Genomic DNA, 26,313 nt, shown 5'->3' with positions numbered 1-26,313 from the left:
CTAGAGCAGTGCTAGGGAGGCGGGGTGTGAGGATCCCGACAACTTGTGTGTCCTACCTGGAGGTTGAGGAGTCCATTTATCATGCCCTCATCGATTGCCCACGGGTCAGTCAGGTGTGGCATTATGCTTCGACCTAGGTAGACTAGTGGCAAAGGTGGTCATCCATTGAGAACCTTTTGCATTTTCTGGAGGCCTTGGTACGAGGCTCTAAGTTTGAGGAGAGAAGGACTCGAGCTACCTATCTGGCCTATCAGTGCTGGCTAGATGGAATGCATGAGTTTTCAAGGGCGGCAGCCCTCATCCAAGGGTTACAGCGGTTAAAGTGCTTTTGCATGCGGCGAAGATCAACGGCACTGCAGAAGTACCACCAACGGGGTTGGCTAGGGACATATAGGGCCCCCATTATGCTTTTGTAGCGTCCAGGACTGTCTTTGTCTCCTGGGAGCCCCTACCTCCTAGTTTTCTGAAGGTGAACTTCGATGGTAGTGTGGCTGATGACGAAAGATGCAGCAGTGTAGGTTTCACCATTCGAGACCACGATGCCAGGCTAGTTGCGGCAGAGGGTCGGCGGACTTTTGACTCATCAGTGGCATGTGCCGAGCTTAGAGCAGCCTGAGAGGGTATCTGCTATGCGAGACGGGCACTGGGTGAGGACCGTATCATTCTTGAGAGAGATTCGATTATGGTGGTTGAGTGGATTCGGGGTCGAAGATGCATAGCTGAGGATTGGCCGTTAATCCATGAGATTCATCAATTACTGATGGAGTGCTACACCTACCAGAATTCACATATTTACAAGAAGGCAAACGGGGCTGCTGATTGGGTTGCCTCTTTTGCAGCTCATCACTCTGGTGGGTTTGTCTGGTTGGACAATGGGTCTGTGCCAAGGCCTTTATGTAGCATTTTGTTTTCTGAATTTGCTGGCCGCATCCATACCCATTATGTGTGAGCCATCGTTGTACCCAAAAAAAAAAAAAAGACAAGGCTTAAAGAACTTTCGAACTATTGAACCTAGTTGTCACATTGCAATACATAAATGCATCCAAAAATATCACAACTAATCATCAAATTTACATGCTTTAGAGATCCAGAAAAAGTAGTTGCTACATTTTCCTTAATAGAAGGTTATCTACTTGGAACATATTTTTTGCAATAAGATGATAAGAGCAGGTTTGCTTCACTTCTTAGCTAGAAAATATTCCATTAAGATGTCAATATTAGCAAGTCGGCATTTGAGACTCATAATTTAAGTGTCACAAATATTCTATAAACATTTGCAAATTTGCATTGCAAAAATCTTAAAATATAATTGCATCCCTTTGATGCCAAGCATAAGTATTTGCATGTCACTGAAGTTAACTACGAGTCGATCTATATGTTCAACTCTGCCAATAATTAAATTTATATAAGCTACGGTAGAGAGCTTCTTCTTTTGTTCAATCTCGCATGGACTGGCCTTTTTCCTTAGAGATAAATGTATCTTCCTCTTGTCAAAAAAGTTGATAGCTTTGGCAGTAATAACAATCAATAATCTACTTTTCGGTTTTTGCCAGGGATCTAATGAAATCTTAGATGTAGTCCTAACAACAAAAATGGAACATTACCTACTATGGTTAGTGGTAGTAGCTAATAGATTACAACCTCCTCTTTGCTAACGCCGCTCATTTTTAATCACTAATAGAGACACTGCCCACTTACCTAGATGGCTAGTTGCTATGGCCAGGGATATAATTGGACCCGACATTACCTTCACTTGAAATTAATTTTAAGCTTGAATTCCAAGACTCAAATGCAGCGATGGAGGCAGACCATTGAATTCCAAGAGATGATTTATTTATCATTATTTCTAGCTCAATTCCATTGTAATTATAAATTCAGCCGAATTTGATCAACTTGACAATGTTAAACAAATTAACTCGAGAATAAATTAAGCTTGGTTCAAGCTTAAATGAAAGTTGATTCTTGATTACAAGTTTTGGTGTAAAGTTTGGTTTAGATCTAAAGAAATAAATAAAAAAAATCCAATTAAAACTTTAATTCGATAATCTATTAGATATAAATTCTATAATATATAATTCGAATATACTCGACACTTATGGAGCTAAGCTTGATAGGCCTAGATTTTTCTTTTTTGGCTCCACTTAAAACTAATTTCGAACCTATTTTACCAAATAGTTTATTTAGCTTCAAATTTAGTTTCATCCGAACTTATCTCGAGCTCAGCCAAGCTTGAGCTGCTCGGTTCATTTGACTCCCCTAGAATTTGAGAAAGGTCAAGCTCGTATCTTCAAGGCTGTTCATTGATGATTATGAACTAGTTTAGCATTGCTTAGAAATAAAAGTAGGTCCAACCAAAAAGAACTACCTCAAACTTCACAGGGTTCAAATCTAGCTACAAAATTATAGTTTCAAACCTTCATAATAGTCAGTCTCAGTGTAGTCAAGTTAGATAAGCTTAGATGCAAATCCAGATGAGACCCAAAGTGATATGGCCCCAAGCAACCCCCCATGGTGACGAACGCCGCACTAAGCCACCTAACGGACGAGGACACTTGCTTATTGGTAATTTAAATGCTAGTGGAGTAGCAAGTGCCACAGCCCACAGACTCACTATTGAGAACAAATTTCCATTTACTTGTTTAGAGAAGCCATGATATTATTTCAAAGATTATGCCATGCCTAGCAAGAGAACAAATATATATTACTTGGAGCATGAGTCTAAATCACACGTGGACAATAAGCAGTGGGCTAATCCAAAGTACCTTTCTATGATATCCTACTCCATTAACCGAATTAGTATATCGGAATATGGGAACTGGATTACACTTGAGAGCCCTTGGTTCGTCGAAAAAAAAAATCCTCATTAAAATAGATTTTTTGGAAAGCTGATGCCTGAATTTATGATGTACCGAAAAGTAGTTTTTTTATATTTGGTTAACTGCAGAAAAGTAACACATTCCACAGTCGCTTGTATTTGGTTAATCATCTATTTTTCTGAAAAAATTACGTAGTTATACTATTAATAAAGAAACGACTTTACGTCAATTTACCTATAAGGTTACAAAGATTTTTGAAAATTTTCTTTTTTATAAAAATAAGAATATTATTTCTATGAAAAACCTAGCTTTTTTTTTTTTTTACTACCCATATTTTTCCTCCTCCTTGGCCCACGATCCAAAGAAGCCTTCAGTGTCTTCTAACTCTGTTATAAAAATATTTCTTACTAATATGTGTTTCTTGCTCCGGTTTCCAATGTAAAAGATAATCTATTTTATAGTAGGTGTGGCACAGTCCTTCCAAGCACTTAGCCGAACGTATCCATGAGAGGAGTAGGACGATGGTCGTCCACGCCACCCCTATTCCCACCCACTCCCATTTAAGGTCTGATGTAGCTTGGATAGATTTGTTACTTGCAGCTCTAACAAGTCAGTGCCTCACAAGCATCCATTTCATGGTGGGCCTGCAGACCACTCATCTAGTTTGTGAAATCCATTCATGATCCAAGCATAGGCCTAAACCATAGGATAATTGGGGACATTGATTTAACCTAGACCTAATCGCCTGCTAGGTTGGGAAAAATACGATGAAATGAGTTCGATGTGATTCATATCTGGGTTAGACATAAGCCTAAACTTTGATTTAATCTAACATAAACCTAACTCCTACACAAAGTTGACATCCATGGATCAGGCATGTATCCCAAAACTAGATCCAATTTTCAATTAGGTTGGACCGGACCTGGACGGACCTGCTTTGACCGCAAAACTTAGGCGAGAATTCTCAGTCTCGCATTAACAACTCTAACTCAGGTGGTCTCGACAAGTGATGCGTCAGTTCCAAATCTAAATTTTAGAACTTGAGCTAATTTAGGGCAGGTTTGGATTGTGCTAGACTTGGATTCACACCTAGGTGGGATATAAGCCTAAACCTCAATTTGATGCAAACTAAACTTAATTCCTACACAAAGTTGATATATATGGGTCAGGCATGTATCCCAAAACTAGATCCAATTTTCGATTACATTGGACCTGGCTAAGATGGACCTACTTTGACATGCAAAAATTAGGTTAGAATTTTCGGTCTCTTATTAAAAACTGTAACTGGCATGTGAAAGAGGAGACTCAATGGGCTCGGCAAGTGATGTGTTGGATCCAAGTTTAAATCTTATAATCAGAGCCAATTTGGATCAGATTTGGATCAAGCTGGGCTTTGGACATGGTCTCTCTCTCTCTCTCTCTCTCTCTCTCTCTCTCTCTCTCTCTATATATATATATATATATATATCAATTAATTACGCAAGCAGGAATGCAAGCATAGCAAAAGTAAATAAAAGAATGATCGATCCGTTGGAGGAGTGGTTGGAGTAGTTAGAAAGAGTGATGGAATTGCCAGCCCTTAATATTAGTGTCATGCCACCATGCAAACCTCCAACCCAAACCCCTCTTCTCCTCCTTTCTCCAACTCCTCCACCATCCTCTCCTTTCCATCTTCGTACTTGGCAATCCGATCATGCCAAGACCATGGAGGCCCTTCGCCGCTGCCAAGTGCTGCACCGTCGAGGACCACGTAATCCTCGGGAACCTGAGCCGGTGCCGGCCGTCGCGGTCGCAGTTCTCGAAGAAGAAGGTAGCGGAGCTCGCCTCGTTCCGCCGCCTCTCGTCCTCGGACCTCAGCGGTGCTTCGTCCGCTCGATTCAACGAGGAGTTGGCGCACTCGTTCGGGGCGGGGTTGCATGCGTTCCAGCTTAGCGAGCTGAGGAAGATAACCCATGACTTCTCGAGCAATTACCTGCTCGGGGAGGGAGGATTTGGCACGGTGCACAAGGGGTATGTCGATGATAGGATGCGGCCGGGACTCAAGGCTCAGGCCGTCGCGGTCAAGCTATTGGACATGGAGGGGCGCCAGGGGCACAGGGAATGGCTGGTGACGCATCTTTCTTCTTTTCATTCTTTATTTCTTATGCTAATAGCCATCTGTAGGACTGCTTTATATTGCTTGTTAGCATAGGTGAATGACTTTTTGATATAAGCCTAATCTCAGTGCTAGGAGTGTGAGGGCACCATTATTCAAACAAGTAATTGGTTCTTGTGAAATTGAGCTTTGGGTTGGTTCATATAAGATAGTCCCACTTTGTCACTATATATATATATATATATATATTAAATAAATAAAAGATAGCTCTAGGTGGCAATTTATGATCCGATCTATCAATCTGATTTGCAAACGATCTATTTTAAGTAGATTTAGATTTGACATAAATAAGTTTGGTTCAGAAATGCGTCAACCCATCTAGACCTATTTATTAAATAAGTTAAGTTGAGATTTAGATTTTTGGCCCATTAACCCATTTTAATCCGTTTAATAATTCGGTTGGATTATAACCTGGTCCATTTAACATGTTTAAGATATGATTAACTTATTTAAAATTGCTTAACCTATTTTTGTCCTGTTTAACCTGATCCGCTTATCTTGTTTAGCTGGTTTAAACATGTTTAATCCGTTAAAAATCTACTTAACTTGTTTAATCCAACTTGACCTATTTAATAAATGGATTATGCAGCATGGATCGGGTTATCTTTTTTTTTTTTGTGCTGGAATCGGGTTATCTATTTAATAAATAGATCCGATTCAAGTTTAAATTTTCAATCTATTAATAAACAGTTCGGATTCCGATTGACGAATTTTTGATCTTACCTGCATCCAATCCAATCAGTATCTGATCCGACCCGATTCGATTGCCACTCCTCTCATTGTTGCATATGCAAGATTGGAGAAGTCACAACTCAAGAGCTCAGATTGTGAAGGCTGGGCTTGGGCCATTATAGGCCTCAATACTATTCCAACAGTGAAACCAAGTGGAAGTTGTAGTATTTTAGCATGTGTTTTCCATGTGAGTTATTCAAAAAATAGCATTCCATTTTTTGTATACATCTAAACAATTTAATTTAAATGGCATATGATAACTTATAACAAGTTTATTTTGTTAACAACATATAACATTAAAACAGCAGTTCTTGATTTTGTCATATATATGAACATTTGATAGTGGTCATAATTTGATTTGTCCAATATTTATAGTAAATTTTTTTATATTATTATTATTATTATCATTGAATATGGAGGTATAAATCTAAAAATTATATGATAATCCATGAATTTTAATTTTTAGAATTATGTTATTTTGCCATGATTCTCATATTTTCTTTCTACAATGCTTAAGAATGTCAATTATGGAAAACTTTTTTTTTTTGTTCATGAAAAAAATTAGTTAAAGGCTGGCTTATGTTAATAATGTCCCTCACAATTCACATCTTTCTCACTCCAAAAATTTTATTTTCCTATCCCTCATTACTAATTGCAGGGAGAATGATATCTAGAATAGTAGCCAAGTGATTTATTGTCTATCATTTTAGTTTTGCGAACATGCTTCACATAAACATAAAGGGAATGTCCACGTAAATCTAAGATTATGCTAATGTCTATCATATAACTATTATACTAATTATTCCATAAAATTTTTAGCTTCCATCGGATCAAAAGATATTTTTTTAAAATACAGTCTTACACATTAGTTCCACAATTACTTAGTGAATAGTGAATAGTGCATAAGTTCGATTATTATCATTATCCCATTATAATGAACCCTCGTTGCAATAGTTATATATAACATTCAGTATTTAACAAGTCCCCCCAATTCATATTACTGATTGTAAAATAGCAGTTTATAATGGTCATTATTCATTATTATAATTAAAATAATAATGAATAACAAAAATTTATGGGGATCCAAATCATTGTTGATTGAATAAATTTTCTAACTATAGACATAATAAAAACAATATTTTTTCTTAAATGCACTTGTTCTGTCCTGCATTTAGACATATATTAATGAAAAAAAGAGTTTAACTTGGCATCACCTGCATATCATACTAACTCTAATATGAAACAATAAAATGTGAACTATCAGCATCCCAAGGTGAAAAAGTTATTCTCACAGATGCTCATGTTAATGTATTCTCAATATAGACACTTACAAGGTCCCTTTAACCTAGGGTCTTCAGTTACACACAAGGACCTTACTGCTTTACCATTCTTTCTGGCTTTCTGCTCTCTTCTTGTAAACAGACCGAGGTGATATTCCTGGGACAATTCAGGCACCCACACCTGGTGAAACTCATTGGCTACTGCTGCGAGGATGAGGAACGCCTCCTCGTGTACGAATTCATGCCCCGTGGCAGCCTCGAAAACCATCTGTTCAAGAGTAAGCCCTCCCTATCTTCTTCCATCAGTTACACATGATTGGGCACCATTTTGATGCCTACCCAAGCTTAGCAAGTGACATTAGGCCTGTTAATTGGTATGTGGTATGCAAAGCTTGGCATGTGATATTAGGCCTATGAATTTGTATGCGGTAATGGTACGATTAGTCCTAAATTTTGTATTAATATAAAAGTTTATAATGCGAAGAGTATGATCACCCTCAAAGCATAGCTAGACATTATAGACTTCATGTCCATTATCATAAAAGAATGATCAAATAAAAATAGTAAGAAGAACAAGTTAGAGAAGGAATGAGCACTCAAACAAGCAAGATTATAATAGAACTGATTTGGACACACTAAGCACAATATTTCATACCAATCAGAATTTTCAAAATAATCAACTCAAGGAAACTTTGTTAACTCTTTGGCTTCATTATTTACAGCACTTCAATGACTCATCATTGACTTCATCTAGACTCTTAGTTTACCACTAGACTTTAATGACACATATAAATTCATGGGATTAACAAAGTTGAAATGGATACATATCAATGAACCTTGCAAGCACAATAATTTTAACATGGCTAAGATCACTTGAAAATGATTAATATCTTTATTCATGTATATTTTTGTACTTTTTTGATGATTAGAAGTTGGAGTTGCTGGTCTTTTTTGATTATAGGAATATCATTGGTTGTACCTGTTTGCATGTACACTGCATAATTTTTTTCTCTGATGACCAGAGATTGGAGTTGCTTGTATTTTCTGATCATAGGGATATCGGCGACGCTGTCATGGGGAACAAGGCTGAAGATTGCTATCGGCGCCGCCAAGGGTCTCGCCTTCCTGCATGGTTCGGAGAAGCCTGTGATCTATCGCGACTTCAAGACCTCTAACATCTTATTGGATTCTGTCTGTAACTCGCACTGAGCATCTTCTTTTTGATCAATTATGAACCTCCATGATTAGCTCCTATGGATCAACTATAATTCTAGTGATCTAAGTTGTTTGTTTTCACACTTCTGTGTGGGTTTAGCTAATTAATTTTGGTCATGTGATTTAGGATTTTACTGCTAAGCTCTCTGATTTTGGACTTGCCAAGATGGGTCCAGAGGGCGAGGACACGCATGTAACAACCAGAGTAATGGGCACTCATGGCTACGCTGCACCAGAATACGTCATGACAGGTAAAAACTTACTGTTGTTAAGAACTGATAAATAGTTCCTCATTTATGGAAAGAACATGTCTGCTAAGAGAAAAATCTCCCAAGTGTTCTGATTTTTTTTTATTTTTTTGCTGAGAAAAGTGATCTAGAATTAGTTTCAGGAATTCAACTTTGCTTTGGATTGTCATAAGAAGTATCTTCTAATCAGCTCTGGTAGCTACTGCCAAGTTTGAAAAATACTTAAAAAAAAAATACTAGTACTTTTTACAGACTATAACATAAACTTTTCCTAAGTTGTATGGAATGAGAGCAGGTGAATTGACATAATTAGATAGGACATAGTGATCCGAGAAATAGAGGTTAGGGGCCATTAATCACTTGTGAACTCAAATTAAGTGAGTTTGGTGCTTTCATCAATAGTAGAAGTGCCCCCAAATGTTGCCTAGGGTTTTTGATCGTGATTAGGTTATATCAGTCGGTTTTTCTGACCGATCAAATCCACTGAACAATCTACTTATAAAAAGAAAAAAAATGAAGCAAATTTTGAGTCAATTCATATGTAAACAAATATTTTTTAATGTTCTTAGATTATTTTATGGAGCTTATTTTACATGACTTAGTACAGGACACTTGACAACCAAGAGTGATGTCTATAGCTACGGTGTGGTGTTGTTGGAGCTGTTAACTGGAAGGAGGGCCATGGATAAAAATAGATCAAAAAGTGAAGAAAAGCTGGTAAATTGGGCTAAACCCTACTTGACGAGCAGTCGAAAATTACGCTGTATCATAGACCCCAAATTTGGTGGTCAGTACTCGATCAAGGGGGCACGCCAAGTAGCCTCCCTCGCTTTACAATGTATTAGCCCTAATCCGAACGATCGTCCAAGAATGTCGGCAGCAGTTCAGATTCTTGAGGGACTCCGACACTTGAAAGACATGGCAGTGAATTCAGGTGCATGGCCTGCTACTCCGATAGCCGGAAGAAATGCCATCTCTGCCAAAACCAAGATGAACAACTTGGCTAATGCACGTCGGAGAAGCATCTCCACAAAACTAGCTTGAGTTTCATATTGCTCAAGGAAGTGTAGATAATCAAATTTAGAGAATTTTAATATCTGGATATGCAATATCTCATGTACATATGTTCAGAGACAGATTTATCCAAGTAATTATGGTGATTACATGGTCTTTGTCGTTTAATTGGTGATTCCTATGACAATTTCATGATGGTAGAATATGATGCCATTGTCTGTTTCATTGAACAGCAGGCAATATCAATTGAGAAAAAATCAATTTCTTAAATGGTTTAGGTTTGAGTTGATTGGTCGTCATAATTAACCTTTTTTGCAATATGTATGGACTAATCATTTTTGCGAATTCTTGAAGTGGATCTAACAAGAATATCTAGATATATGAATGTGCAATAAAACTAGGAAGAAGTTTAAAATGAGAAAAATCAAAAGACTTACCGATATCAGATATAATTTGTGATGAAAGGTGTAAGAAAAGTCAGGAAAAAAGAAGTACAGCAGCATGAAGGTGACAAGAAAAGATGTGAAAAGCCAGGGCTACTAATTTTTAATTAGAGTTTTTTTTGTGTACATGTTCTTCTAAATATTAAAATTCGCATAAATACCTTTTCAAAATTGATATTAGAATGCATATCCTTATAAAATACTTATTTTGCGTGTATACCTTTCATTTTTTTTTCTTGTATAGCCCACACCATCTAACGCCGTCAAAAAATTAGTGTTTTAAATTAAAAATGATTGAACTACTCTTAACGGATAGATATGCAAAAAAAATATTTATAAGAGTATATATACAAATAACACTTTGCGAGGATATTAATGCAATTTCACATGTTTAGGAGGGTTTATGTGCAAAAAAATTTAATTTTATTTTTTTCTATTTCAGCCTGTTTTATACTAAGATTTGTTTAGTACTTGCTCTTCAATATTTTTTATAAAAATATTGCTTAAGAAAAAGATTGATTCGATAATTAAGATAACAAAAAGAGATATTAGTTTCCAGTAAGACATGTTAACCTATTATCCACTTTAGAAATAATAAGATACTTTCATAATTTTAATTAATTTTTAATTTAAGTAAATATGATTTTGGCCAATCATGTTAGATGAATGGCTATGTCAAAAGTATTTATATGAAAATAGTATTTTGTGAGGGCATGACGTATATATCAATTTAGAGGGCATTCATGCAAATTTAAATATTTAGAAGAGTATTTATGCAAAAATTTAAGAATTTTTTTCTGTGTATACTTTCCTAAATATATGAAATTGTATGAATACCCTTCAAAATTGCTATTTGTATGTATACCCTTATAAACGGTTTTTTTGTTTGTTTATCCGTTAAAGGTATTTTTGTCATTTTAATTTTAAACTGTTAACTTCTTAATGGCGTTAGATGGCATGAGTATATATGCAAAAAGAAAAAGAAATGTATACATATAAAATAAATGTTTGATGAGAATATATATACAAATATCAATTTTGAAAGGATATTTAAGTCAATTCTAATATTTAGGAGGATATGTATGTAATTTTCTTTTTATTAAGATGCTTGATAAATGTGGTTATTCAAAGTGGAACCCAATGAATAATTATTATCACAATAGATGATTAAACTTTGTCAAGCTATGATGCAATCTATCGTGCAAATGCATAAAAAGACAAGAAGTTTAGCCCTTTTTTTTTTTGGTGAAAACGGTATTCATATAGCTCTTACACGGGTACAGCCTACCAAGTCAGAAACAACAAAATGATATAAAGGAAAAGGAATCTTAGAGGCACTAGTCCAGAGAAACTCTTCGGTGTGCCGAGCAACATAAGAGGCGACCCAGTCTGTGACTTGGTTTGCCTCCCGATGCACGTGTGCAACCTGGAAGGAAGCCAACTCCCTAACTAGTCTGCGAGTCTCAAGAATTAGCGGATGCCATCCCCATAATGATCAGCCCCCTGTATCCAACTGATCACCGTAGAGAAATCTCCCTCGAGATATATTCTGTTTGTATCAAGTACCCTCATCGCATAGGAAATGCCCTCTCATGTTGTCCGAAGCTCCGCCTCAATGACCGTCACGCCGGGGGATCGCCGACCTCCTACCCCGACCAATCTATCATGGTGATCTCTGATCACAAACCCCACTCCTCCATAAGCTTCATCCGCCGATATACTGCCATCAAAGTTAACTTTGAGATGACCAGAGAATGGGAGCACCCAAGAGAAAAAGACAAAAACTTAAGGGGCTCATTTTTATGCAACCTCACTTGGGTATGGTGCTTAATGAGCAATGACAAAGTGCACATATAGTATAGAAAAAATTATACTTTACACCGCATGCATCACGTGGCGGTGCACCACACCAATTACCTTGTCTCATTTCTATGGGCCCTATTTATGATGGGCTCGTATCAAATTATTGCTCGCTCACCTCATCTTGGTTTGTTCCTAAGGTGCACTGCTAACATGATATAGGTATAATTTTTTGAAATATAGGCTGTGATGCAGTGATATTATTACCGGCAAATATTAACTTCAATTTTTACTAAAAATGTAGATGAGCCAAGTAGCTTACGAGAGTTCAACTTAGTTTCAAGCTCGGCTCGGCTCAACTATTATCATGCATGGGTGACAAAATATACAACTCATATGCACAAATATACTATTACCATGCACGAGTGACAAAATATGCAACTCATACGCACAAATATATATATATATATAATATTATTAATATATATTATAATATTAATTTATTTTTTAAATATAATATAATGTATATATTTTATTTTAACTATATTTTTTAAATTATTAACAAAGTAATTGGTTGTGAATGAATCTCACGGTTTTCCCCCTCGAGAATTTGATTGCTTTTTCCCGCGCTGCGAAATCCCCGATCTCCACCCATCGCCGATGGCAGCCACCGCCTTCTCGCTCCTCATCCTCTTCTTCCTCCTACGCTCCTCTTCCGCCACCCTCTCGCCGTCCGCCTCCGCCGCGGGAGTCCTCCGCTCCCGCGGCTACTCCCTCATGGCCCGGGTTCTTGACCTTGCCGCCAACTCCAGCGGGAGCCTCAACGGCTGGAACGCCACCGGAACCCTCTTCGCCCCCACGGACTCCGCCTTCAAGCACCCCCGCCGCCGCCTCTACCTCGGCCTCCCGCAGCCGCCAATGTCCCCTTCCCCCGCCTCCCTCCTCTACCACACCGCCCGTTCGCGCGCTCTCCTCTATGCCGATCTCGCCTCCCGGCCCCCCGGAACTCCCATCGCCACCTTGTCCCGCCGCCGCCTCTGCCTCTTCCTTCGCCGCGCCCCCGGCGGCGAGCTGTGCCTAGCGGAATCGGCGCGGCCCGCGGTGCCCTGCGTCCGGATCCGCGACCCGGACCTCTACCGCGGTGGCGATCTCGCCATCCACGGCATCGACGGCGTTCTTGATCCGACATCCGCGTCTCCTTGCCAGGCCAACACGTGGCGCGACGCGGCTCCCTTCGTTGGGACGGTGGGGGCGCTCCGACGAAGGGGGTACACCGCGGTGGCGGATGCGATGGAGGCGCGGCGGGACGAGCTGGAGGCGCTGACGGCCGTCACCGTCTTCGCCCCAATGGACTCTGCTCTAGTTGAGGGGTTCCGCGGCGATCTCCGTCACCACGTCGTCCCGCGCCGTTACCACCTCCACGAGCTCGCGCGGCTCTCGCTGGGATCGCGTATCGAGACGATGGCCCCCGGGAAGACGATCGCCGTCGGATCTAACGACGGCGCCGTGACGGTTAACGGCGTCGTCGTTGACGGGGAGGAGATCCACAGCGACGATTGGGCGGTGGTTTTCCCCATTCACCTGCCGCTCCGGTTCGAAGATTCCGGCACCTCGACGGACTCCATCGGTGGTGCCGCTATCTCTCCGTCGGCATTCGGCAGTGAAGTGCACTCGACTTCAATCGGTTACGAGCCTACGGCGTCGCCGGATTCCGTCGCATTTGACGGCAAGTGCGAGTCTCTGGACGGTTCCTCTGGTCAAGATTCCGTTCTCGCCGTTGCCGCCGTCTCGGTTCCGTCCGCTGGGGCCCAAGAATTGGCGAACGGCGAAGAGGAGCCATGGTGCACGTGGCGGAAATCTGAACGATGTAGTGCCGTACGAGTGGTGTCTGATGCGGGGTCCGCGCCACGTGGCTCCGTGCTCGCTCGGTAGTACGGGGACAAGAGACGGCGCCACTGTCTAGCTTTTACCCTGACCTGGTGTGGCATTCTTGTAATATTCAATCGCGAACTTCTCCTTTTCATTTCCTTTAACCTCTGACTCCAAATGTTAGTCCCAGATTCAAAATGTGATCCTTTGGATTACAATGTGAGATCGAACAGGTTCTGATGTTGTATATGTTTCGTACTCGTAAGAGTTTCTTCATGAAAATTGTATGCTCTCAATTCTCAATAATTAAATTTTAGAATAACAGCTTATATACTTGGAAGGCCAAACATCATGTTATAGAATGTAATATATTTTTATACAATGAGTGCTTTTTTTGGGGGTAGAGAATTAATGACCGTTATTTAATAATTTTTTAGAGTGCATGCATGTCCTTAAATAGTTTAATTTTCTTTTGTTTTCGTTCTATGCATAATAAAGTGGTCATAATCACACCTTTCTATGATTAACCAGAATAAATGCATGAAATAAAAGATGGTCAAGGCATCAATAGTTCATATAAATATGATGCTTCTAAAGGTTGTCATCTAATGATATAGATACATAAGAAACTGAGAGAATATGATAGCTGGTTGATCTGATCTACTAACTAGATAAATAAACACAAGACGGACATTTAGACTGTAGTTGTTGTAATATAATTATTAACTCATTAAAATTATAACACTTTGATGGATTATCTCAACAAAATCATATTTGCAAATACAAATTTCTATACTGTTTTTTTAATTAAATGAACAATTCTTTTTTGCGTTATGGATTTGCTATTTAGTGTTACAAATGTCATATATATTTTTGCTACGGAGAGTACAATTATTTGATGATATAGCAAAGGCTATATACTATAGACTGGGTCTAGGCTGGTATAGAAGCTGAGCTCTTTTCCGACATTACATATGTTTCGAAAGGCGAACAGTGCAATATATGTTTCGAAAAGATCATCTGGACATCCACTGGAGAACATTCTTCCTCCTTTGTAATCTTTACCCTCTCTTAACTTGTCTTGATGTGCTCAAATTAGAACTATATGAAATGCCATTTTTGTAATATATATATATATATATATATATATATATATATATATATATATATATATATATATATATATGCTACAGGTTGCATTTGTACTGAAACGAGAGGTCCATCAAAAGGACGGTCCAGATGGAGAGTAATTCACCCGTCCGTCAAGGTGTCCATGTCCGGCCCGCGTCGGATGCCACGCAGAACGAGACTCGAACAGGACAGAGAGAAGAGCCACCCACTTCACATGCCGCATCGCAAGCACATGCTATCGCTCGTTATATTCCCCCTCTCATCTATTATTCTCACAGCGTCATCATGATCATCAAAAAAAAAAAAAACAGTCTCACGGCATCGAACGATACTTATAAAACTCCCTTCTCCCTGTCTCTTCGCTTTCAAGCCTTCAGATCGAAGAGGAATTAAGCCAAAATATTAGCAGGCTAAAGGGAAGCAAAAAGCATGCTTTCGTTGCACACTCCGCTGGCCTTTTCATCCCCTGCTCTCCTGAGCCACACCAAAAGCCAAGCCCCCATCCGCAAATCCCATAACACCACTCTCATTTGTCCCCAAACTCTCACCCGTCTGCCCTCCTCTGTCCTCCTCCAGAGACCCAGAGCAGCAGCAGCAGCAGCAGCAGATGGAGAAGATTTGAAAGAGTTGAAAGATGGAGAAGACTCCATTCCAGATCAAAATGAAGCAAATGAAGGTAAGGATGATGACGACGAGGACGAGGAAGAAGATTCCAGCTGTACCAGAATCATACCGGAGATGAATGAATCCAAGTCCAGAACCAGTGCCTTACACCTGGCCTTGGTGTTCGGCCTGTGGTACTTCCAGAACGTAGTCTTCAACATCTACAACAAGAAGGTGCTCGACCTCTTCCCCTACCCCTGGCTGCTCGCCTCCTTCCAGCTGCTTGTGGCCTCCCTCTGCATGGGCTTCCTCTGGGCCTCCCGACTCCGGCCCTTCCCCCGAGTCTCCAAGAAGTTCCTCGCCGCCCTCCTCGGCCCCGCCCTCTTCCACGCCATCGGCCACGTCTCCGCCTGCATCACCTTCTCCAAGGTCGCCGTCTCCTTCGCCCACGTCATCAGGACCTCCGAGCCTGTCTTCTCCGTCGTCCTCTCCGCCTTCCACGGCCGCTTCTACCCCCTCCACGTCTGGCTCTCCGTCCTCCCCATCGTCGCCGGCTGCTCCCTCGCCGCCGCCACCGAGGTCTCCTTCGACCCCTGCGGCCTCTGGACCGCCCTCATCTCCAACGTCGGCTTCGTCCTCTGCGGCATCTACTCCAAGCACAGCCTCTACGATTTCCCTCACGTCAGCGGCCTCGATCTCTACGGCTGGATCGCCATCATCTCCCTCCTTTACCTCCTCCCCGTCGCCGTCCTCGTCGAGGGATCCCGGTTGGCGGGTGGCGTCAGGCTGGCGCTCGCCGCGGTGCCCACGCCGTGGACGTTCTGCGGGTGGCTGCTCCTCTCCGGGGTTTTCTACCACCTCCACAACCAGACGTCTTACCGAGCGCTTCACAAGATCGGCCCGCTGACGTTCTCGGTCGGGAATACCATGAAGCGGGTGGTCGTCGTCGTGGCGTCGGTGCTCGTCTTCAGGAATCCGATCCGGCCGCTGAATGCTCTCGGCTCGGCGTTTGCGATGCTCGGGACATTCTTGTATTCCCAGGCCACGGCGATGGAAAGGAAGGAAAACAAAGCTGCTGCCAAGAAGAAGACCGCCTAAATAATTGAGTGGCTCCGTCCTGCCATGGTGACGACCACATCTCTTCTACATTTCTTTTCTTGGCTTGTTTTTTTTTTTTTTTCCATCCTAGTATATAAAGAGCATGGAGAATAACAATAAAAGATGATTTATTTGTCAATTTGATAGGATAAATACAAGCATATAACTATTGTTTTTTATTTTTGGAATATTCAGTGCTCGTTAATAAGAATTACAGCCTCATGTTTTGACAGTGAAAAGTTTCTGGGCAAATACTCCAATAGGTCATTCAAAAAAAGAATGGATACGATTTGTACTTCTGGACAAATTCCAGTTAAACATAAATGATATAATTCAACATTTCTTATCCATCATTAAATATAAATATAGTCATAGATGAGGTTATCTTAAGATTATAGCTGATCATGGACCTGACTTGGGCATACAAAATGTTGAATTTTACATAGGCTCGTCCCGAAGCCCGATTAAATATGACTAGAGTTTAGGGCCCCGCCCTTGATCATCTCTATTTAAGATGAACAAGCTAGGTCAATGCCAACAGAGGGCTGATATAATAGTGGGAAAGGGAGGTTAACAGAGTTTTGGCAAGAAAGAGGGCAAATTATACAGGATATAACTGATAATTAGTAAATTTAACAATATATAAAGGAGAATCAGTTTGTGGGAAGTGGATTCTAGAAATCAATTAAGGTGACGAGCTAGAGACTAAAAATGAATCCTTGTTACCCATGATTAGGGGCACAATCGAGCTGAGTTAAGTATTTCGAGGCTCGAGCTCCACTCGATTTAAAATACTTAGGCTCGAAACTTAACTCGAAATCCATCGAGTCATAATATCCAAGCTTCTTGATAAAAAAAAAAGAAGCAATACTTGAGATCAACTCAAATATCTACCGAGCCATACTCTACCTCGAGTTTGAGCCTGGGTTATAACTAAAAGATATCATTAAAAGTTAGAAATTAGATCAAACTAAAAAAATATAAATAATATATTTTAAAATATTAAATTAATATTATATATTATAAATAAAAATATAATATTATTAAAAATACACATTCTCAACTAAGCTTGCGAGTCTTCAAGTTGAATATCTAGCTGCTCGAGCTCGACTCGAAAAACTATTCGAGCTACTCAACCCCAACTTGAGCTCGGTAATAGACGATTTGAGTTGAGCTTGGACTCGTACTCAAGCTCGAGCAGCTCCCGAATTGCTAGGCTCATTTGCACCCTTACTAATAATGGCTGCTAAGCAAATTAATAAGAAGGTTAGCTTTGCCGAGTTTTCAACACTAAATAACCTAGGATTTTTGGCAGTTGTATAAATAAGTCATGAACTGCAAAATTGAAGTCAACAACATGGACAAAAGAGAAAAAAAAAATAATTATCAAATAAGGACTAACTCACACAGTTACATCATACCTGTACATATAACTGTCTGTTGATTGTAACAATCAGCTGTCCTCTATAAGCTTCTTATAAGAGAATAATCAGCTTTTCTGATGGAAGTTTTTTATTTAAAAAAAATAAATGAATTTAACTGTTGGCAGATTTATTTTTAATTGAATTCCAATTGGTTTTGTAATAGCAGGAATTGTTCATTTCTCACTGAGCAGTCACTACAAATCCGGTATCATCTTTAGATGATGTAGAACCCTGTAACTTTTGCTGCCTGACGACAGGCATGATCATTCTGCTGACATGAAGCTTCCCCTCTTTGCAGCCTTGAGAAATCGTTTGACAAAATCCCTGATCCCTATCACAATTACCTTCTTAGTTCACTTAAACCTCCACTGGAGGAGCCCACTGACATCAAGAACTTGTTCCCAGAAATCTCCCTTCAATATGTTGAAACAACAACTAGAGGTTTACATTCTCATTCAGGGGATCAGTACAACCTGAACGCGGCGGAGGAAGGCCGAGGCTGAAAATGGAGCACAAGCAATGTGTATGTGAAAATACAATCATCAAAAGCCCAATTCAATGTATATGTTGCTCTCATCACTTTGTACCATCCTGATAAAAATCTGGAAGCAACTTCAGATATTCATGATATTGCCCGTCCTTCGAAAACAAATTAAATATCTGAGACGCAGTTGATGCCACAAGAGAAAAGCCTCTCTCTTTCATTTTCCTAATCATATTTATTGCCCTCTCTATCTCCTCTTTCTCCAGCAAACCGTGAATAATGGTATTGAATGTGGTAGAATTTGCAGGACAGCCAGACTTCTCCATATGCAAGAGCAAGTTATTGGCTTCGTCAAACAACCCTTCCTTCATGAGGCCATTTACCATTATGTTGAAAGTAATAACATCTGGTTTCAAATCCTTGACATGAATAGTATTGAAGATATTTTTGGCTGCTTGGAACCTTTCAGCTTTGACCAAACCATCAATCATGGAATTGAAGCAGACAATGTCGAGGTTAACATTAGAAGATAATGCATCTTGAAACAGCTTCATAGCTTCATCAATATATTGGTTTTTGCAAAGCCCATCCAAGATTATGTTGTATGTGCGAAGATTAGGGCATATCCCAGCAGCAAGCATCTTGTCGTGCAAGTTTTCTGCATCAGCAACTCTACCAACTCGATATAATCCAGCTAACATGGTATTGTATGTAATGACTGTATGCTGCACTCCTTTATGAGGCATTCCACTAAAGAGACTCAAAGCCTCATCAATCCTCCCACTTTTGCAATAGCTGTCAACTAATATATTGTATGAAAAAGCATTGGGTCCATGGCCTTTCAAAACCATTAAATCACAAACTCTCACTGCATCGCTTAGTTGTCCTACCATACAGTAACCATCCATTAGTGTATTATAAGTTACTACATTAGGCTCCATACCCCTACAGCTCATCTCTTCCAATAATCCATGTGCCTCTCGAACCATTCCTTCTTTACAAATGGCATCGATCAATACATTGAATGTCACGATGTCAGGATGAATTTGCTGCACTGTCATTTCATGAAGCAACTGATGAGCTTCTTTCCACTTCCCTAATCTACAAAATGCACACAATATTGAGCTATAAGTGACAACATTTGGATGTATTCCCTGATGCATCATTTCATCAAGGAGGACTCGAACATCCTCCACTCTCCCAAGGTGGCATAGCCCATCCAGCACAGTATTATAGGTAACGATATCAGGCTCTACTCCTCGCTGCATTTTGTTGAATAGCTCGACGGCCTCATCCATTTTCTGATTCCTGACAAATCCATTAATCAAAACCGAGTAAGTATGACTGTTAGGAGCAGGACCTTTAACCAACATGGAATTGAAGACTTCCCTAGCATCAGCGAGACGGCCTTCTTGACAGTATCCTTGCACCAATATAGTATACGAGATTACATCAGGTTGTTCACCTCTTTCCTTCATCAAATCTAATAATTTATGCGCTTCTGCAGTCCTCCCATGTTTGGAAAGTGCACCCATCAGCATGCTGAATGTCACCACATCCGGTGAAAAGCCTTGATCCACCATCTCCTTGAAAATACCAACAGCCTGCTTCCAGTGGCCTAAAGCGGAATGTCCATAAATAACGCTGTTGTAAGTGCGAACATCCTGTTTAACACCCGCACGACTCATTTCCTCGAGCAGTTTGCATGCATCGCTCACACGTCCCTCTTTGCAAAGGTGGTGGATAATAGTGTTGTACGTGAATATGTTAGGCTTGCAAGCATCTCCCAGCATAGCCATCTTCTGGTGCAGCTCCAGTGCCAAAGCGGTACTTCCGGTATTGCAGAGTCCCTTGATGAGAGCACTGCATGAGACCACATTCGGCTGGCATCCCATCAGAGGCATTTTATCGAACAGCATGGCTGCCTCCCGGACCCTTTTATCGCAGCAGAGACCGTTGATGAGATGGTTGAGCATAGTGGTTCTGGGAGAGAGGCCACGTTTGAGGAGGCCTCCTAAGACGCTGAAGCCCAGGTCGACGGAGTTCATTCGGCAGCATGAGCTGATCACGATGCTATAAGTGCAGATATTTGGCTGGATTCCTGATAAAAGATTTAGCTTGTTGCAGAGAGAGATCACGACCGGGTAGTGCTTCATTCTGGCGATAGCACCGAGGAGGAGGTTGATGGCGTAGATGGAGGGCTTGGGAGCGGCAACCACCGCGGCGTTGAACAAATCGAGCGCGTCTTCGACCGTGAGAGCATTGGATCGGCATCGCTCGACCAAGGCTCTCTCTGTTAAAAAAGGTGGTTTCGTTCCACCGGTAGTTTTCTTGATGGGACGGGAGGAAGAAGAAGTTGTTGGGGAAGAGGAGGTAGAAGAGAGGGCAAGGAAACGATGCCATTCCTCCTCCTCGTGCATTCCAAGTATGTTTCTAATTAAGAGAGACCTTTTCTCCAAAGTTTCAAGAGCCCCTTTATTTCCACATCATCTAAAATCTCTCCCTCTCCCTCTCTACTTCTTTTTTTCTTTTTTTTTTAATCTTATCTTTTTGAGAAAGATTAATCATTGACATCATAAGCTACTCCGTGCTGCTCTCATCCACATCCTTATCTGTGCTATATAAAAATATCAATGCTTTTAGAGTAAATTAAAAGACATCTCTACAGCTTTGGGGCATAAATATTAAATACTTAGCTCCCAATTTTTCCAAAAGTTTCAATTAACTATGAAAGTTTAATTTTCATTGCAATGTGGCCCAATTATCTATCTGGGCCCTAACATCATCAATGAGTGAGAAAATAGACAAAGATACCATTGATTCGGAGATGTTGAATCATGATTGTATCTTTTAGGCAAAAAAGAATTTATATTTTTTTAACAAGAAACAACACTTGGATCACCTCCAGTACGTATCTCCTATCGCGCCTAGGGGTGCAAATGGGTCGGGTCGGATCATGAGCGACTCCGACCTAATTCGGTTTCTTATTTGGATTCTAATTTTGGACCCAGACCTGACTCGATAGAAGATCGAGTAGGATCAGGTTGGATCCACCATTACAATTTTTGACCCAATAGGCATTCAGGTCGAGTTAGGTCCGTGTATAACCCGAACCCAACCAAAAAAATTCAGGTCCAATTCGGATCAAACCGTCTATGGCTTCAGAACTTGTGTTTGCACCTCCACAGGTGCAACCCGCGGGCCCAAATAATTTTATAGATTCGGGTCGGGTTGGGCTGTAGGATTGAAAATCAAAAATTGCCTAAATTCAAAATGTTGAATCGGGTCTAAACAGTAAATCCAGACCCGATACGGAAAATGGAACGAGCTCAATTTTAGGATCCGACTCGACCCCACAAGTCCTCCAAAAACGGGTTGGATCAGGTCTAAGCAGATCAGGTTGGGTCGAGTCATGGGTCAACTCGATTCATTTGCAGCTTTAATCACGCCACCATTCTTCCACTGGTATGAATCTCAAAGCGAGAGTGGATAGACAAAGGAAGCGGAGATTTCTCCTCCGCGTATGTTCGCCGGATCCTAAAACCTTCCGAACACCATTGAGATGGCCCAACTGGAGACAGGACAATCGGAGACGAGAAGTAGGGCAAGGGGCTCCCACTTCCAGAGGCAAAGGCCCTAGAAGTTGGGTGTTGAGTGACTCTTGAAACCACTTTGCTCCCTTCCCACTACTTCCTCTTTTAATAGGATTTGTGCGTGCTGAATCCAGCACAAATCAAATACCAAAAGGGCCTTAAGCTAATAATTCCTAATTATTATTAAAAACCATTGAGAAGTGCTTAATGAAGTAGTAGATGAAGTTAGTCAATTCAATCTAGGCTCCATGACTTCACAAGCTTGGGGACTCTAGAGCAGAACAAAAAATGGGGAAACCCTACTGTCTCCCCAGTTGTGTGGCATTTCAAACTTCATTTATTGTAATGCCACCCACATATCTTCAATGTTTTAATCATCACTAATCTTTTAATCCTTTCTTTGGTCCCTTAGTAAAATATCATAGCAAATATTTGTGAAAATATAATATAGATATAGTATGATAAAGTTGTATTAGCTATGTAATCTTACAGGAAAATTTGAATATTCTGGAATCTCATTTTTCAGTTCTCTAAACTTTCAAGATTCTGAAACTGAAAACTTACAACTTGAAGCCTCGCAATCTTGAGTCTAACCTGAATCTTGAATCATCATGGTTTCAAGTTTGGAGCTTAGAACCTGAAATCACAATATCTAAAACTTTATCACGTTAGTTCTCTCATCGATGCTGCCCTCTCAGGTTTCTTCCTGTCACACTTGTCACCAAACTGTGCTATTATCTGGGGTCCTTTTTAACTTTAGTTTCAGCAAAAAAAAAATCCTAACCATCTTTGATACTCTCAAATCGTTTTTCCAACTCCAATCGAAGTACCCATCCTAGTCACACAGTATGTTTACATGCAGGAAACATAATCTTCAGGATATTTGAAGAACAAAGCATGACTAGATTGAAATATAGTTTCTTCCAAACTGCAAACACAACAAAATTCTGCAGAACTCTATAAAGTTTAATTGAATACCTAATTCCCAAGGATATTCAGATAATTGTAAGGCGTTTAAAAACCAAACTATGGTCCAAACAATGCTGCGAACCAGGATTACAGATGCTATTACTTAGCCACACTAGGTGCACTTGTGAGTTGCATTCTATGGCTGAAGGGCTGCAAATTCCTTTCAGGATTCTGTGTAGTCTTGTAATAGCCGGATTTGTTCATCTCTCTTAGCAGTGACTACAACTCTGGTATTATCTTTGGAAGATGTGAAGCCCCATCACTTATGCTGCCTGACAACAGGCATGATCATTCTGCTGACATCAAGCTTTCCCTCATTGGAAGCCTTGACAAGTTGGCTGAAACGGTCCCGGATCCCTGTCACCATTACCTTCTTAGTTCACTGACCTCCACAGGAGGAGACCACCGACAACAAGACCTTGTTCCCAGATATCTCTCTTCAATCTGTTGAAAGAACTCTTAGAGGATAAGTTCCCATTTGGAGCATAAGTATATATTCAACATGACAGAATAAGGCCCAGGCTAAAAATAGAGGACGCCAAACGCTTATGTGAACATAAGATCATCAAAAGCCAAATTCAATGCATATGCTGCTCCCATCACTTTGCACAATGCTGAGAAAAATCTGGAAGCAACTTCAGATATTCATGATATTGCCCATCCTCTGAGAACAAATTAAATATCTGCGAAGCAGTTGATGCCTCGAAAGAAAAGCTTTTCTCCTTCATTTTCCTAATCATATCTATTGCCCTTTCCATCTCCTCTTTCTCCAGCAAACCACGAATAATGGTATTGAATGTGGTAGAATCTGCAGGACAACCAGACTTCTCCATATGCAAGAGCAAGTTATTGGCTTCATCAAACAACCCTTCCTTGATGAGGCCATTTACCATTATGTTCAAAGTAATAACATTTGGCTTCAAATCTTTGGCATGGATAGTATCAAAGATATTTTTGGCTGCTTCGAACCTTCCAGCTTTGACCAAACCATCAATCAGGGTATTGAAACAGACAACGTCGAGGTTAACATTAGAAGATAAGGTATCTTGAAATAGCTTCATAGCTTCATCAATACATTGGTTTTTGCAAAGCCCGTCCAAGATCATATTATATGTGCGAAGATCAGGGCATATCCCAGCAGCAAGCATCTTGTCACGCAATTTTTCTGCATCAGCAACTCTACCCACTCGATACAATCCAGTTAACACGGTGTTGTATGTAACGACTGTAGGCTGAACTCCCTTATGAGGCATTGCATTAAAGAGACTCAAAGCCTCATCAATCCTCCCACTTTTGCAATAGCTATTGATTAATATATTGTATGTAAAAGCATCGGGTTCATGCCCTTTTGAAACCATTAAATCACGAACTCTCACTGCATCATTTAGTTGTCCTACCATAGAGTAACCATCCATTAGTGTATTATAAGTCACTACATTAGGCTCCATACCTTTACAGATCATCACTTCCAATAATTCATGTGCCTCTGGAACCATTCCTTCTTTACAAATGGCATCGATCAATACATTGAATGTCACGACATTAGGATTAATTTGTTGCTCTGTCATTTCATAAAGCAACTGATAAGCTTCTTTCCACTTGCCTAATCTACAAAATGCACACATTATAGAGCTATAAGTGACCACATCTGGATGTATTCCTCGACTCATCATTTCATCAAGGAGGCCTCGAACATCCTCCATCTTTCCAAGGTGACATAGTCCATCCAGTATAGTACTATAGGTAACAATATCAGGCTTTACTCCTTCCCGTTGCATTTTCTCGAATAGGTCCATGGCCTCATCCATTTTTTGATTCTTGACAAAGCCATTAATCAAGACAGAGTAAGTGTGACTGTTAGGAGCAGGACCCTCAACCAACATGGAATCGAAGACATCCCTGGCATTAGTGAGACAGCCCTCTTGACAATATCCTTGCACCAATATAGTATACGAGATAACGTCTGGTTTTTCACCTCTTTCCTTCATCAAATCTAATAATTTATGGGCTTCTGCAGTCTTCCCATGCTTGGAAAGTGAATCCATCAGCACGCTGAATGTCACCACATCTGGTGAAAAGCCTCGATCCATAATCTCCTTGAAAATACCAACAGCCTGCATCCAGTGGCCTAAAGTGGAATGTCCATAAATAATGCTATTGTAAGTGCGAACATCCGGTTTAACACCTACACGGCTCATTTCCTCGAGCAGTTTGCATGCATCGCTCACGTGTCCCTCTTTGGAAAGGTGGTGGACAATAGTGTTGTATGTTATTACGTTAGGCTTGCAACTATCTCCCAGCATAGCCATTTTCTGATGCAGCTTCAATGCCAAAGCAGTACTTCCGGTATTGCAGAGCCCTTTGATGAGAGCATTGTATGAGACCACGTTCGGCTGGCATCCCATCAGAGACATTTTATCGAACAGCATGGCTGCCTGCCCGATTCTTTTCTCGGTGCCGAGGCCGCTGATGAGAGAGTTGAAGATAGCGGTCTTGGGAGAGAGGCCACGTTTCAGGAGACCTCCTAAGAAGCCGAAGCCCAGGTCCACAAAGCTCATTCGGCAGCACGAGTTGATCACGATGCTATAAGTGCGGACATTTGGCTGGATTCCTGATAAAACATTTAGCTTGTTGCACAGAGAGATCACGATTGGGTAGTGCTTCATTCCGGCGATAGCATCGAGGAGGAGATTGATGGCGTAGATGGAGGGCTTGGGATCGGCAGCCACCGCGGCGTTGAACGAATCGAGCGCGTCTTCGACCGTGAGAGCACTGGATCGGCATCGTTCGATCAAGGCTCTCTCTGTTAAACAAGGTTTTGTTCCACCGATAGCTTTCTCGATGGAACGAGAGGAAGAAGAAGTTGTCGGGGAAGAGCAGGTAGAGGAGAGGGAAAAGAAACGAGTCGGCCTCATCGGAAGGAAACGAGTCGGCCGCTTCTACCCCCACCACGTCGGGCTGTCCGTCCTCCCCATCGTCGCCGGCGGCTCCCTCGCCGCCGTCACCGAGGTCTCCTTGTTTTGTTACATCGGCTGCTACGCTGCTCTCACGCGAGCACACCCAGTTATATCACCAGCAAGAAGGCCGCAAAATGCAGGAGCAGCGGTCGGTTGGCTTAGAGGAATTCTCCCGGATTATGGCCCATAAACGAGGCAACCCAATCAACAGCTTAGTTCGTCTTCTCAAAAATATGCCTGCCTTAGACAATGCGGCTGTTGGGGGAAAAACCCCAAGTCATACCACCGCGGAGGCGCTCGGCCAAAGAGCGCCGACCAGAAAGATGCTCGGTCAAAGAGTGCCGACCAGGAAGGCGCTCGACTAAAGAGCGCCGACCAGAGAGAGCGCCAAGAAGAGGCGCCCAACCAAAATAAATGAGTAGGAGCGCTCGGCTAGAAAGAGCCAACCAGAGGACGCCGACCAGAGAAGCGCTCGACTAGAA

At 41.1% G+C, this 26,313-nt stretch overlaps 3 protein-coding genes and 1 pseudogene across 3 annotated transcripts; 2 read left to right on the top strand and 2 right to left on the bottom strand.

Annotated features, from left to right (window-relative positions):
• Window positions 1-4,420: 4,420 nt before the first annotated feature.
• Window positions 4,421-9,609, top strand: LOC103716665 (Protein kinase superfamily protein). The gene is made up of 5 exons (XM_008804762.5): window positions 4,421-4,923; window positions 7,126-7,261; window positions 8,038-8,174; window positions 8,326-8,449; window positions 9,054-9,609. Exons 1-5 carry the CDS (start codon window positions 4,510-4,512, stop codon window positions 9,488-9,490), a joined length of 1,248 nt encoding a protein of 415 aa, XP_008802984.2. The 5' UTR covers window positions 4,421-4,509; the 3' UTR covers window positions 9,491-9,609.
• A 5,414-nt stretch (window positions 9,610-15,023) lies between these two features.
• On the top strand, window positions 15,024-16,404 carry LOC103716663 (xylulose 5-phosphate/phosphate translocator, chloroplastic pseudogene; annotated as a pseudogene).
• A 1,530-nt stretch (window positions 16,405-17,934) lies between these two features.
• On the bottom strand, window positions 17,935-21,430 carry LOC103716641 (uncharacterized). The gene has a single exon (XM_008804724.5). It carries the CDS (start codon window positions 20,730-20,732, stop codon window positions 18,405-18,407), a length of 2,328 nt encoding a protein of 775 aa, XP_008802946.2. The 5' UTR covers window positions 20,733-21,430; the 3' UTR covers window positions 17,935-18,404.
• Window positions 21,431-22,787: 1,357 nt separating this feature from the next.
• LOC103716640 (uncharacterized) lies at window positions 22,788-26,094 on the bottom strand. The gene has a single exon (XM_008804723.6). The coding sequence runs from the start codon at window positions 25,787-25,789 to the stop codon at window positions 23,474-23,476; it is 2,316 nt and encodes a 771-aa protein (XP_008802945.3). The 5' UTR covers window positions 25,790-26,094; the 3' UTR covers window positions 22,788-23,473.
• Window positions 26,095-26,313: the final 219 nt, after the last annotated feature.

The sequence above is a fragment of the Phoenix dactylifera genome, chromosome 6 (genome assembly GCF_051530095.1).
Source record: "Phoenix dactylifera cultivar Ajwa chromosome 6, Ajwa_hap1_PhDact_Kaust_v1.1, whole genome shotgun sequence".
Classification (NCBI taxonomy): Eukaryota; Viridiplantae; Streptophyta; class Magnoliopsida; order Arecales; family Arecaceae; genus Phoenix; species Phoenix dactylifera.
Note: the sequence above shows the minus strand (reverse complement) of the source record. Positions and strands in the feature narration are given on the sequence as shown.

Excerpts from the sequence above, each read along its gene's own strand:
- LOC103716665 (XM_008804762.5), top strand. The coding sequence starts at position 4,510 with ATGCCAAGACCATGGAGGCCCTTCGCCGCTGCCAAGTGCTGCACCGTC. Across the intron at positions 4,924-7,125 it reads AGGGGCACAGGGAATGGCTG|ACCGAGGTGATATTCCTGGG; the intron begins GTGACGCATCTT and ends TCTTGTAAACAG. Across the intron at positions 8,450-9,053 it reads ACCAGAATACGTCATGACAG|GACACTTGACAACCAAGAGT; the intron begins GTAAAAACTTAC and ends GACTTAGTACAG.
- LOC103716641 (XM_008804724.5), bottom strand. The coding sequence starts at position 20,732 with ATGCACGAGGAGGAGGAATGGCATCGTTTCCTTGCCCTCTCTTCTACC.
- LOC103716640 (XM_008804723.6), bottom strand. The coding sequence starts at position 25,789 with ATGAGGCCGACTCGTTTCTTTTCCCTCTCCTCTACCTGCTCTTCCCCG.